General features: G+C 32.0%; 1 protein-coding gene across 1 annotated transcript in view; it reads right to left on the bottom strand.

The window, feature by feature from the left end:
* LOC129223173 (atrial natriuretic peptide receptor 1-like) overlaps positions 1–15,260 on the bottom strand; it is a 454,723-nt gene that overhangs the window by 40,007 nt on the left and 399,456 nt on the right. The window contains exons 17-18 of the mRNA XM_054857740.1: positions 2,392–2,515; positions 2,103–2,171 (exon numbers count right to left, since the gene is read on the bottom strand). Coding sequence (XP_054713715.1) covers positions 2,103–2,171; positions 2,392–2,515 — 193 coding nt within the window. The remainder of the gene's footprint in view (positions 1–2,102; positions 2,172–2,391; positions 2,516–15,260) is intronic.

Here is a 15,260-nt window from a genome sequence, read left to right as displayed (position 1 = left end):
ATTTTATAAAATGTCATCTTTAAATCATTTTATTTCCTACATAACTAGGGGGCTCTGCCCCCTGCTCGTTAACTCTCATCAATCACCTAAGATAGCTTCGCAATCTTATTTGATTCGCATAGATTTAAATCGTCAAGATTAAAAATGCATTATGAGCTTCCTTTGCAACAAAAAACACCCCTTCCCCCGGGTTTCAAAAAAAAAAAAAAAAAACAAACTTGTACCAACTTGCAGAGCCGTAAGGACTGAGGGGCTCCTGAGCGTTGCAAAACTTCAGTTTTGCAAGCTTGAAAAGTCGCTTTTGTATTTGTGGACTCTAGTAATATTTTTTGCTCTTTAACTAGGGGCTTGAATTGAGTTGACCCTAAGATTTTCCGTTAAAATCGAAACTCTTAAAGTTTGTGAATAAGAAAGAAGAATAAAGCGAATCGAAAAGACGTAACTATGGCAACGCCAAATAAAACATCAATAAATTTAATGGAGATGAGATTATTCGAACTTGATTTTCAACGGCTTGTAACTTTTTTTCCTTTGGAGATAGAAGCGAACTTTTTCGACCGCAGGTCGAGTTAGATCTGGAGTGGTGTTAAAAATAAAAATGGTGGAGCGATTACTTCGCTTTTTACTGATAGATTTTATCAAGAAAGTAGTGCCTAAATTTTAGTTAAGCCTAAAAAAGTTCGAGCTAAAAACGCAAATACCTCCTGCCGTATTTAAGTTAGACCATTGAAACAAATTGCATAGAACGCGGAAAATTCTACCCTTTCCAACGATATGTAATGTTCATATTTGCAATTAATTTTTCACCCTTTTAATAGGCAATAATAGGAAATTTACACGAAATTTGAGTTAAAAAAATTAATTACAAAAAACTAATTCGAATTTAAAAAAACAAAACCCTAGGATCAAACCACCGAGGCTCGAAGTAATTTTGTACAAAATTTCAAGGCTTTAGGTGCTATGGGATCTCCTGGACGCAGGCCCGTCATAGACTTCCTTCCTGAATTTCTTTGAAACCTTACTTTTATCTCTACATAGTATAAAATGAAGTCTCCAAAAACGTCTGTGTGTTTGAACTCACAAAACTCGAGAACTACCCGGACGATTTCCGGCCTGAAATTTCCAATGTGTTCCTTTAAATCCTGAAAAGGTTTGCAGACCAGCTCGAAAAAGAATCGATAAATAGTTCTCTTTTTAATCCAATTTAGGCTCAATTTTCACATAAATTCCCTAGTATAGGGGTGAAAAATTACTTGCATGTATAGTAATATTGTATGTCGTTCAAAAGGGTAGAGTTTTTCGCTTTCAACGCAATTTGTTTCAACGCTCTTACTGAATTACGGTGGGAGTTATTTGCGTTTTTAGCTCGAACTTTTTTAGGCTTAGTTGAAATTTAGGCACTACTTTCTTTATTAAATCCATCAATAAAAAGTGGAGGAATTGTCCCACAGTTTTCTTTTTGACACGATTGGAAGATCTCTCGACCTATGGTCTGAAGTTTAATCCTCTATCTCAATTAGAAAAAAAAAATTACAATCGAATCAAATGAAGTTCAAAACTCTGTTCTCTTCAAGTTTTTAACCATTTAATTTTGCTTTTCCACGGTAACACTTTTTGAATCCATAGTTTACTTACATCTTTCTCATTTTCAATTATTAAACTTATTTTATTTTGTGTTTCCATGGTTACGCTTTACAAATCCATCTTTCTCATTTTATTTCAATTTCTTAAAAGTTTTTTAATATGTGTCGTCATTGTTTGGAGGGTAAATTATGCATGATGGTTTTTTTTCTTTCATTTAAGTTTAGTTATTGAATATACATGTACTTCACTTGACACAATGGATATTTTCAAGATAGACCGGGCATAGCCGAGCAATGCAGCTAGTTTACTATAAAGAGATACAGTCGAGCCCGCATAATGGAATAGGCAATTTGCCAGGAAAAATTATTCTAATAAGCGGGATATTCCATTATCTGGGATAAAAATAACACACATCAACGGTGTTGGAATTTTATTACATTAAGCGGAATATTCTATTATCCGATATTCCATTAAGCGGGCTCGACTGTAATTATACCAAAAAATTCGCAAAGACTCACCTTATATACGTCGAAATTTTCTATAATTGAGTCAAAACATGTATATAAATCATTGAGTAGATCAACAACCTGTGAAAAAAATGGCATTTTGAGACTAAATAAAAGTTTAAACTTAGAAGAAACTTAGGAAATGTATCAAAAACATACAATAGTTTGATAAGATACAGCAGTGTTACCAAACTGTGTCCAATAAGGAACGGTTTAGGTTTTTGAATTTAAATTAGTTTGCTATAAGAATTAACATTAAGAAATCTGAGTGCAAATATTTAAGATTATCAACCATTCTCACCTCCATCGGCGTACTCTCAGCAGACATTTCTGTAAATCCAACAATATCACTAAAATATATTGTCACGCCGTCGAAAGCCTCAGCTGTTACTGATTCCCCTCTAATGAGCTGACTTGCAACCGATCTGAAAACAGAAGAAGTGAAAATCAATTTTTCCCCATAAACACTCCTCCCCCCATTAAAATTTTTTTTATTAGTAGGGGAACATGGGGCAAAGTGAAATAGCGGGTCAAAGTAAAATGGTGAAATGTTTACTCCACCTATCTGGTGTTATTTTAACTATTTAAAATCATATGTATTCTATTCCACTCAGGAAAAAAATTCCGCCGGAGATTAAAGCATTTGTTGATGCAGACAATTTTAAAAAAATGATAGTCATATTGTAATATTTTGTTCCAAGTCAAAAATTATTTCTGTTACTATAAAATGATAAAGTTCTAGTTATCATTTGAAATATTAATTGAGACTTCCTTATATTTAATTCAGCTAGCATTTAGTTAATATTGAGCTTATTTGTATTTTAAATAAATTGTGCAATATGTCAAGTACGTACGGGGCAAAGTGGATGGGGAAAAGTGAAATAGTTTGTTTCATTTACTCACTCAGTCATTTAATATGAATTACTTACGTTACCATTAATTAATTAATTCATTTCCTTTACTTCATTTATAATTCACTTATTTATTCATTCATTCACTTATTTTCTTATTCAATCATTCTTTTACTCGCTCATTTATTTTCTTCATAATCAAGGGCTTTATTCATTTAATTGTTCGTTTTTTGGTTTTATTATCTTTTAACTTATTCATTCAATCATTTATTTACTGAATCTTTTGATCAAACATATGTTTTATAATCAAATCAAAAGTATTTCATTAGAAAAATATTTTATTTTTTATTTTGCCCCCATGGAAAAAAAAAATGAATATTTTCCACTTTATTTATTTATTTTATTATTATTGTTTTTGAAGACTCAAATTTACTGACAAAAATAAAAAATACTGTTTCAACGAAAGTTTTAATATAAAATACAATGTTCTTTCTTTATGTACTGTAATTTGCAAAACAAGTTTTCAATTTCTTCATTTTGGAAAAACTCAGTCATCTTAACCATTTTACTTTTCCCCACATTCCCCTACATAAATTATTTGTCAAGAATACAAAACAAGCGTTGGAGGCGATATAATCCTCTAATTTCAAGAACATCGCAATTGAAATAATAACTTCTCACAACATCTTACAAATGGGGACGCAAATTTTTGATATTGGTTATATTTGGTAAAACTCATGTTGTCTATGACACTATACATGCGAACTGAGCTACTGAGTTTTAATACATATTTTCGATGCAGAAAGAGTCTAACCAATAAAAAGAAACCAAAGAAATCCTTCACTCCGAGGCGTGTATATTCTGTTAAGAATATCGGGTAAACGAGCTGATGTGTGCATCACATGACTTCCTTTTACTCCAATTTAATGTCATTTCTCCATTATTGGCAATTTTCATGCCAATACCCCCCACTAGGAGTCTACGTAACAAATTTCAACTTTCTAGGACATTCCGTTCTTCAGTTATGCGACATACATACGTACATACATAGATACAGACGTCACGAGAAAACTCGTTGTAATTAACTCGGGAATCGTCAAAATGAATATTTCGCGGGTCTATTCTTAGGCACTTATCCACGTGTGGTCGAGTTGAAAAAAAAAAACTCAATATTCATTCGGGGTGAGCAAAATGGAAATTAAGGTCGATTTTGAGTGGAATGTTTTTCGCGAATACAATACTTCCTTTTTGTAAAAGGAAGTAAAAATGAATACAATTTAAACGCAAGATACTTTTGCACTACATGCAAACTTTATAAGTGTTTCTTGGTAAGCACCTTGAGTACTGCGCTGCGCTCCCACTTTGCAATAACGCTTGCTTCATAAATCCTGTAATACAGTCAACTCTCGATAACTCGAAGCCCTAAGGGACCTGCTAAAACGTTTGAGTTATTCGTAGTGATATTATGGGAAATTTCCACAACAGTCTCGAGTTTGGGACCGGATGAAAGTTTTAAAGTAAATAAATATTCGAGTTTTAAGTTTCGAGTTCTCGAGATTCGACTATATAATTGAGTGGGCATTCTATCCAGAACTTGATTGTGTGGGAGCTCACGTGAACTCTGTGCCTTTTCTTTCCTTTTCTCTCGAGCTTTCAAATAAGATGAAGTTTCAGACTATTTCAATCTGAAATGTCTGAAAATTTTAAATTTAAGTTTAGTTCACGGTTTTTCTGTTAAAAATTTTCATTGTTCTGTTCAGATAATTTAAGCAAATGAAGATAAATGTACCCTCGTAAAATGTAATGTACCCTAGAAAGGAAATACAACTTCATATTACCATTCGGTTTCTTTCTTTTTTTTTTCTAAATATATCTATACTGCATTGCAAAATCGATAAATATCTTACATTCTCCGGCAAACTTCAAAACCAGGACTGCGGAGTTAGAGCGAAAATGACTAACTCCGACTCCTGCATTTTAATACGTTTGACTTCGGTTACAACTCTGATGACGGCTTTTTCTTTTTTGTCTCAATTTTTCCCCTTCATGGGAAGGGGGAGAAATGTCACTTCAATCATTAAAAAAATACAAATACTTAAACTCTGAATTTTCCACCCAATAAATATTCAATCATATTTCCTCTATAAAATTTCAATAAAAATAGGGTACTATGTTGCTGGGAGAGGAAGGGAGATATATATGCGTCTGGAGCATATTACACAAAATGCACCGGTGTACATCTTTGTATGAATACATTTAAAACTATACCTATGTTTCTTCTTTCAATTTTGAATTTGAATTTTATTGGTCGCTTTAAAATTAACCTTAGTATAAAGATTTTTAAGATTAACTTCTATTGAGCGTCGTAATCAGGAAATCATGTACTGATATTTCATGCCTTTTAATGCGAACCAAGTTAATGGAATAGTATTGAGATTTAAAGAAAAAAAAAACATTTGTTTCCCCTTTTTTTTGGATCCCTTGGATTAGTGCTTTCGCACTAAAACATATTTTCATTCCCCGCCTCTCAGAAAATTCTTCCCAGACTACGAGCCCCAACTTGTCCCAGAGATACATTTCTTTTACTATTTTATCACTGAAATCAAAGTTTAATAAAATAAAATATAATAATAATTTGATCTTTGACATCTTGAATTCAAATTATGTTTTTCGCAATCATGTGTGTGTGGGTATGTGTGTGCGTGTGTATGTGTGTGTATGTATGCGTGTGTGTGTAGGATATGGACGCAACCTTCAGACGGTTTTCGCCAGGAGTAGCAGCATCGGCAGGGGTCGGTGGTGCTGCAGTGGAAGGCGGGGAAAATAAAATCAAAGGAACGTCATTCAAAGGTCAAATGAAAACAATAAGCAATTCGTGATTGCTCAAAAAAAAAACACTATTTGAAAGTGATTGCTTCCGATTCATAAACTGCTTCTACTTGCAAAATGTTAGGGAACAAAACTTTCTCTGACAGTTAGTATTATTTAAAGAAAGTTATAAAAACAAGCAAACTAGCGGGTCTGCGGCAGTAGCTATTAAAGAAAGTAAAAGTTCGATAAAAAAAGAAGCCCAGCTAGTTCCCAATGGCAGTTATTTTATTTCTCAATCTTTCTACATAAGTCGAACCTATTTGTAATCAGTTTTTATTAAGGTAAGGAGAGTCAGTAAAAATTGTAAAAAAAGAAGCACGGAATCGGAGTCCGCATGTTTTCCAATGATTGCGACTCCGATTCCTAAACCCCAAAATCAGTTCTATTGCGAATCTTCGACTCCGATTTCACAGCCCTGTTCCAAACAACCTTTTTTTTTGCATTGCGGCTATTTTAAAAGCAATACACTCGTATCTCCAATCAAAAATAAAAATGAAGACTTAGTAACTTTATCGTATACGGCTACGTCGATCATATCTCTGAATACAGTAGGTTTAGAAAATAGTAAAGCCTAAAAGTACATGAATATTTCATAGTAAAACTACATTTCACGGAGAACCTGGCTCAAGGTTACGCGTCAAGGTGGAAGATAATGAATTTAAAATATTAAGGTTTCAACCCGCGGCTTTGTCATTGACATTCCAGGGCCTTAAAAGATATGTCAAAAGATGTTTCAATAATTGGGGAACATGTCATATGCATGTCGAATTTGTCTCATAGAGTATTCTGACCCACTTTTAACAGTATCTGATGCAAATTAATAGAAAGATTTCTTACATTTCGGCATTTTCTTTGCATCACCTTGTTGTGCTTTTCAGCATGTGGATCATTCAAATTTAATGAAAATTTTAATATCTTCATTCACATTTAATTTACAAAAGAAAAAAAGAAAAAAATGTCCAAGCTTTTTCGTTTTAACAAACGGAAAATTTATCGTATGCACCATCGATAAATCTCTACATAGTATAAAATGAAGTCTCCAAAAAGCGTCTGTGTGTTTGAACTCACAAAACTCGAGAACTACCCCACCGATTTCTCTGAAATTTTCTCAAATTGTTCTTCCAAGTCCTAAAAAAGTTTGCAGACCAGTTCGAAAAATATTCGATGAATGGTTCTCTTTTTATTCCAATTTAAGCCCAATTTTCACATAAATTCCAAAATATGGCGGTGAAAAATTACTTGCACATAGTAATATTATATATCGTTTGAAAGGGTAGAATTTTCCGTGTTCTCCGCAATTTGTTTCAACGCTCTAACTTAATTGCGGCGGGAGTTATTTGCGTTTTTAGCTCGAACTTTTTTAGGCTCAATTGAAAATTAGGCACTATTTTCTTAAATTAATCCATCAATAAAAAATGAAGGAATTGTCCCACAGTTTTCTTTTTGACACCATTGGAAAAAGCGACATTTTCTACTCCAGATCTTTCTCTACTTATGGTCGACACACTAAGCTTCTATCTCCAAAGGAAAAAAAAATTACACTCATTTTTAGAAAGTTCAAAAAAATTCATTTCCATTCAAATTGTTAACCATGTTTTTTTTTTTTTTTGAATTTTAATTCCATGAACTTATTTTATTTTGTATTTAATTGGTTACGCTTAAAAAAATGAGAAAACGCGAAAATGAAGTTGGAAATATTTTAATATTATTGAATTATTAATGTTCATTTGTAAGAAATAACAGAATTGACACGTTTTGTAAAGTATGCAACTACCAGAAATAAATTGGTATATTGAAAGTTAGTATTTCAGCCTGAGTAACAACTTTAAGGCCACCAGTATTTCTTAAAAACTAAATGAAAATATAATGAAATAAATTTCGCAGCAGTTAATGAGATTGTGGAAACTTTTCATTTTGTAGTTTTTTCATTAATTTCTTCGAAGTTTTGAGGCTCTTTGTAAAGATGTCGAAAGGTAAGAAGTTAACTGATCATGAAAGAGGGCAGACTGAAGATTTTTTTTTTTTTCAACGGGGATGAGTAGCTGTACTAATGCGAAAAATTAGGAAGATCGAAAACTGTAGTCTATATTTTTTTAGGATTGAAAGACAATTATTGTAAAAAGAACACTAGTGGAAGACCTATAGCTTTGTCTTCAGGTGATGAAAGAAGATTTTGCAAGCTTAAATCAACTAAAAAGTACTCATCCGGGAAATTTATTCACATGAGAGGCTTAAATGTTTGTCAAAAGACAATATGTAACACAATTAGAAGGTGTGAAAGTATTATTTGTACAGAAAAATCGGCTAAGCCTCGGTTATTGAATAGGCACAAAATAGAGCGTTTGAAAATTAGCCAGAAAGTCATGACCTAGGATATAACCAATGGATTCAAATTTCTTTTTTCTGATGAAAAGAAGGGGTATTTGAATGGACCAGACGGTTAGAAGTACTATTGGCATGATTTGCGAAAAATAAAAGAAAGATTTTCCAAGCCCCAATTAGGTGGAGGCTCTGTTATAACTTAGCGGTGCACTGCTTACAATGGCACGGGCTCAGTTACGTTTGTTCCAGGTAAAATGAATTCACAAGCATATCAAAATGTCCTCCCAAGTCATCTTTTACCAAATGCTAAGTTTATTGCTGGAAAAAAATGGAAATATCAGCGAGACAATGCATCTATCCATTCGGGTAACAGTAGAAAAAACTTGGTTCCAAGTAAATAATGTTGAAACTGCCAGCTAAGTCTCCAGATCTTAAACCAATCGAGATCTTATTGGACGACTTAGCAGAACGAGTTTATGCAAGTGGGAGACCTTTTACTTCATCAATAGAGCTGAAATCTACTGCCGAAGATTAATGGTATAAAACAGATTCCGAACTTTGTCAAAAACTTGTTTAATCTATGAAAACAAGAATATTTGAAGTAATTTGAAAGAAGTGGCGCCTAATGAAGCTTCTTAATGTTTCTATATCTGTCTTTCTGTGCTTTTTATTATGCTGGCCTTAAAGATTTTACTCAGGCTTAAATGCTGATCTTTCCTTATTGGCTCATCTTCGAGACAAAAAATGGCAACAGATCTTTCGTCTCAATGATTTTCTTCACGCTATAAATTTTAATAAAAGCATTGTTGCGGAAAGTTGAGATGAAGCACTGAATAATAATTTGAATGGAGGAAAGCCTTCGAAAATAGGGATTTTTTTGTCGAAATCTAAGTGTCATAATTAATAGTTTTTAATTGATATCTCCCCTAATTGTTGTCTGAGGATTATGTTAAATAGCCAAACATAAAGACGGGTAGATTACAAATTCACCGATACTTGGTTCGATGGTCAGTTCACTGTCGTTCGGGAGAAAAAACTTGACATAGATTGTTTCTCACGTGATTCTTCGAGGCTTTTCTCAAGTCAAATAATTCTGTTTCTGTCTTTTGCTTTTATTTTTTCAAATCTTGGAAACGAAGTTTTATAGAACATTATCACAGACGGACTATTCTTTTGAATTTAGAAGAGTGCAATTTCCTGTAAAAGTTTGCCTTGCAATTATTGTTAATAAGTCACAAGGGCAGATATTGAAAGTAGCAGGGATCGATTTAAAAGGAGCCTTTTTCAAACGGCCGATTTTTATGTAGCTTGCTCCAGAGTCAGTTCATCAAGGGGAGCTTAATAATTTTAGCACCAGAAAAAACCCAAAAATGTTGTATACAAAGAAGATCTTGCTTAAATATAGGTATAACAATAAAATGTGGATTACCTGCGTTTTTTCAAAGAAAATCAATACTTTAAAAGGATCGTTAATGACAATTAAGGATCGGTTAAAGACAAGGGCTTATATACATATATATATAAAGAGCCCAGGAACGCGGAACCCATCCAAAATTTAAAAAAAAATTATAGGTAATAAGTAATTGTTATAGGGGATTTTCGTAACTAAGTGCACCTAACACTGTTATTCCTTGTTAATTCCATTACCCGAGCAATGCCGGGTACGGGAATGCTAGCAATTTATAAACATAAATTTGAAAAGTAAATATTTCCGCATTCTATAAACAAATCTCTATTAAGAAAGAGGAAAGAAAAATTTATTTGGAACTTTCTTGATTCTAAGATATGAACAAAGATTGAAAACTTGCCAATTTGCTTCAGGTTTTAAATTACTCTTCTAAATATTTTAATGAAAAAATAACAGCAAAAATTATTTAGATTGAAAAGCTATGTATAACTAACAGTCTCGTCGAATTTAGCAATTGTTTTTGAATTCTTGATGATGAAATCTTTCTTTACAAAATCGAAAATTTCTGAAACTTTCATTTTTTCCACTATTTCAGATATTTGTTTGAACTTGAAGGAATGCCCTTAATATGCTCTTTTTTAACTTAGCATATTGAACAGAAAATACTAAATTTTAATTATTGCATTCAGCTTATTTTTGTCCCTAGATTAACTTAAACTAAGGTAAAATTTCATTAGTTATGGCAATTTATTCGAGGTTCAGCAAGGCTTAACCTTTTCTTTCGTGTCTCATAGCGGTAAGCCAGTGCTTTTTTTCCTAGGGGTGAGGGGGAGCCGGCGACGCCTCCTTACTGGCGACCCTGATTTATCCAAGGGGCAATTGTGCCCATGCCCCCCCCCCCCCCCGGATCCGCTTCTGACAGCAATCGGCAGGTCAATAGCAGTATTTTTACAACTGACATTTGGAAATATTTTAAGCAAATCTCTTTTGATTCCTTATAAATGTCAATACAATATTGAAGTTAAAAACAAAAAAGGTTTTCTCTTTAGCAGACACCTAATACACATTTTTGAATAGTAAAGCTTTAAAATAGCACAATGCAGAAAAGTGAAAAACGAAAGATTTAGCTGCTGCCATTTATCTGCCGACAGCAAATGTAATGCCGATTTTTTTTCTCCCGAAAATATAAAAGAATAATTGAACTTTTCTGTTTTTAGTTTCTTTTAAGAGCTTTAGGTTTGAAACTTGCAGAATATGGAAAGATTGACGGTTTATAAGAAGCAAATTAAAACTGTCCAACTCTGAGGAGACCGGAAGAAATTTACAAGAAATGGAATAAGATATTTATAATTTGAAATCTCTGGTGATTTAAAAGGAGCACATTTTAGTAACTCGATACTGCTCTGTTTTATTGTGTTAATTCTCCGAGGTAAAGAGTTAGCTAATTAAAAGTATTATTAAATAGTAAGAGAAATACATACACAATAATTCAATTAAGTTTAGTTTGTTTTAGCGCCGTACTTTTGAACCGCATGGACTGTAGACTGATCAATAAGGAAGAGAAAAAGAAGTAAATAAAAACAACTTTGGAGCGGAGCGAGAGAAGTTTCTAAAAAGTGCCATTTTCGAAATCTGGTGAATTTAATAGAGTACATTATACAGTAAGTCGATGTTGCGCTGTTTTATTACTTTTCTGAAATTAAGAGCTACTTTATTAAAAATATTTTTACATAGTACGAGAAATACGTAAAAAAAAATGATTGAAATGAATTTAATTTCATAGTTTTACATTTCGGACAAGTATATTTGCATAGATTTATGGTTGCTAAGAATTCGTGTGAAAGTACAGACTACATTCCGAGAAGACGGAGATGTTTAGCAGGAATGTGTACTGGTCATCTCCAATTCTTTTGATTTAACTGGCGAAGATGATAAAGTAAGTCAATATTCATATCTACCAACTCTACCGTTTTTGACAGAAGACTTTTTTCTTTTTTTTTTTTTTCACAGACCTTCCGATTTTCTGGCTAGACAAAAAAAACTCTGCTTTGTCACTATCAAGACAGTTTGTTGCAGTGGTTGGAAGTAGCGTGCTACAAGTAGCGACGCAACTGTTGTAGCTTCATTTTAAAGTAGTTAGTGGTGTAGCGCACTACAGTACATTAGAGAGCAGTTCGATACAAAAAAAAAGTAAGTAGCGATTTCTGGAAACTACTTTTAAGTGAAGTTTTTAAAAAATGATTTAAAAAAAAAATAAAAAACTGATAAAAAAAAATAAACATTATTATTAGTAGCATAAGAAAGGGGATGGTGTTCATATCCCGACCTCAAGCTTGAAGTTCAAAATTAATTGATTAGTTCCTACAAAATATAGGTTCCTATAAAATTAATTCCAATATAGAAAATTAAAGTTTTTCTCTGTTCAAAAAGTGTTTTGCTCATCTAATCAATTTTATGTACATGTATGCGGATGTAAAATTTAAATCAAATTATGACTGCTTCAACTTACCTTTTTTTTTCTCTTGTTTTCAAATAGCCAAATTGTAAAAATGTTAATCTTTCAATTTGTTAATCCTTTGTTGCAGCGAATATTTGTAAAAGTGGTTTAAAAAAGAAAGGAAAGAAAGAAATGATAATTCTAAGTAATGTTCAAATGATCTAATTTATTAATCTAATCATCATTTTGAAATTTTTCGTTTAATCCTCGAACGGTGTATGTATGCTTTTTATTTACTTTTTAAAAAGTTGCGAAGTTACGACTACATTTCAAAAGTAGTTTGTAGTCGCTGCATTAAAATGTAGTTGTAGTTAACAACATCTATACTAATAATATAAAACTGAAGAGTTTGTTTGTTTGAACGCTCTAATCTCAGAAACTACTGGTTCGAATTGAAACTCTTGTTTTGTGTTAAATAGAGCATTTATTGAGGAAGGCTATAGGCTATTTTTTTTTTTTTAAATGAGATTGACCAAAATATTTGCAAATGAAATGTTTAATTAATTGTTTAAATCTATGAATTCCTAATCGATAGTGGTGTAAGTTTAGTTCTAAAAATTCCTAATAGATGGCGGGATAAGTTAACTTAATTAGAGGGCGCTAGCCGGCAGTCTCGATCTCGATAGCTGCGAGGAACCATGCAGCACGGCGAGCAAACTGATTTTTGATTGCGCGTTTTTTTTTCAATATTCAGGTACATAATTTGATTTTATAGGATTTTTCTATTGGATTTTGTTTTCCTTGTTTCTTCAACGTCTGTTCTTGTTCTTATGGAGCGCGTTAAGCGATACAGTGGCAGGATTATTTTAAGTTTTAAAGCTACTGTCAACCTTTTTATGTATTTTGGCGAATAGTTTTAAATTTTAAAGATACTTTAATAGGTTTTTTTAAAAGGTATGTACGTATTTTAGTTGAAGAAAAATTATCATTTCACATCAGGGGGGGGGGAGGGGCGAGGATTTTTTTCCCCAACGGACTTCCTTTAGATTCTTAGCACGGGCATTGCCGTGCGGGTACTGCTAGTAAAATATAAAAGATAGTTTAAATTTGTATTACAACTACAACAGTTACTACCATTTAATCTAAGTATAGTTTCATAAATACTTATTATAAAAGCATCGTTATAAAAGGCAATGCTTTGAAACAATAATAATGGTTCGTAAACTCACGTAACACTGATGCTTTAGAAGGAAGATTACAAGAAAACTAATTTCATGTATTACTTTTGGTTTCTAATAAAATAACGTCTTACAAAAAAAAAGAAAGAAAAGAACACTGAAAATTAATTTTCGAGTTTAATTATAATTACGTTTTGAATTGACGAAACATTAATTAATCTTTAATCTACTTTTGAAGCCTTAATCTACTTTTATAGCAGTTTCTTCATCAGTTTTTTTTTTCTCTCTGAAGCATGAAATAAAAAAAAAAAAAAAAAAAATCTATAATCACTTAGTTTATGTATAGGCAATTCCACGAAAATGTGAATCTGAGCATCAAAATTTTAATATTAACAAAACTATAAGTATTGTATATCATTTAAAAGTTTGAAAGACATATTTTAAAAGTGTAACAAGTTACATTTTAATTTTTAATTTTTCGTATTACAAATAAAATGTAAGAGATGCCTATGTCCCTTCCGGATTTTTTTGGGGGAAAATTTGGTATGTAGTAATCAATTTTTTCCTAATACAAATTCTAACTAAGAGGAAAACAGGTTAGTGTATTTTGTTATACTTATAATACAGTTTTATACTGGAAGCGTATATCAAAAAATAACCTTTATAGTGTTTAGTTCAGAAGCAATCTTAAAATCAGTTTTTGAATGTCAGTCAGTTGGCATAAAAAAGCGCCTTTTTTACCTCAGCATGAAAATAATTGGTGGAAAATTTCCAAATTTCATATTCTCTGCCTACATCAGGAGTATGTAAATACTAAATAAATAGAATTGCAAGTTTACATCCGGAACACCGAAAATTTCTCTGTAACGGTCTGACACACTTGATACGGTAACTGACTGACATTCTGTTTAACTTCAAAATGGTTGCAATGTATTAAACTTAATGCTCCTGAACACAGATTTCTTTTATTTTTAGCCTTTTTCGCAATATCAAACAACCCAACTCTTTAAATTTTTAAGCATGATAAAATAATTTGCTGATTTTATTCATTATGCATTCTAACATAATTTAGAAATGTTTGGGCCTAAATTTAAAAAATAATTGCCTAATATTCAAACAATACATCAATTCAAAACAGAAGAGGAAAGCATTTTACAGTCAATATAGCCAAAAGACAAATTTAAAATACACAACTTACACGGGGGGGTCAATCCATACCGGTTTGACGGATGGGTGCACTTGGCCATTTTTAATTTTTTTGAAACTCATATTCCTAAAAGCTGCATAGGAAAGATGTTTAAAACCAATTTTATTTTTTTTCTAAACTACGCCGTTGATTTTTCAGAGGTCATCAAAAGTGTTTTTTGTAGTCAAAAATGGGACTTTTAGATCTTTGCATTTTGGCCAAAATCTATTTGTATTACATTTATGACAGTTAGTTTTACGTTTTGATGTTAAAGTGCATAAGATGATAGTCTTACATGCTGAAAACAGCGGCTGTAACTTAATAATTAAAATAATGGCAACAGGTTAAAGTTTAAGGTCAAATGCAAAAATTTAAGGCATTTCAAAGGGGGATAACTCGCGTAGGGGACGGAAACATAAAATGAAATGCGGCAAAAACTAATCACTGGAACCATGCTAACGAGAATATATATCTGTATTTTTTGTTTGCTTAAATTTTATAGATTGCAGCTCCTCAAAGATGACAAAAATGACATTTTTAGACCCCTGTAAACCAAAAGGGGATGAGATAAAAAATAAAATTTCTTGGCTAATTGAATATTCCATTCAAGTACTATTCATGTTATATATATATATATTGTTTTTTGCATTTGGTTTGTAGAAAAGATACAGGTCTTTGAAATTGAGTAATTTTGCTAGTTAATTCACACACTTAAACAGAAATAAAAAGTGTGAAAACTTCATTGCACTTTCTTAAATTACATATATTGTGCTCGATATAATATAATATACATAACAAATATATTGTAAGTATAAAAATTGCTATGTTAATTTGATAACTTAGAAATACTTGGACATGAATGAGTAGTTCATACTTAATTGACAGCTCAAGTAGTTAATTTATATACTATACTGTTG

Source organism: Uloborus diversus, chromosome 5 (assembly GCF_026930045.1).
Source record: "Uloborus diversus isolate 005 chromosome 5, Udiv.v.3.1, whole genome shotgun sequence".
Lineage (NCBI taxonomy): Eukaryota > Metazoa > Arthropoda > Arachnida > Araneae > Uloboridae > Uloborus > Uloborus diversus.
This window is presented reverse-complemented; position numbering and strand designations above follow the sequence as displayed.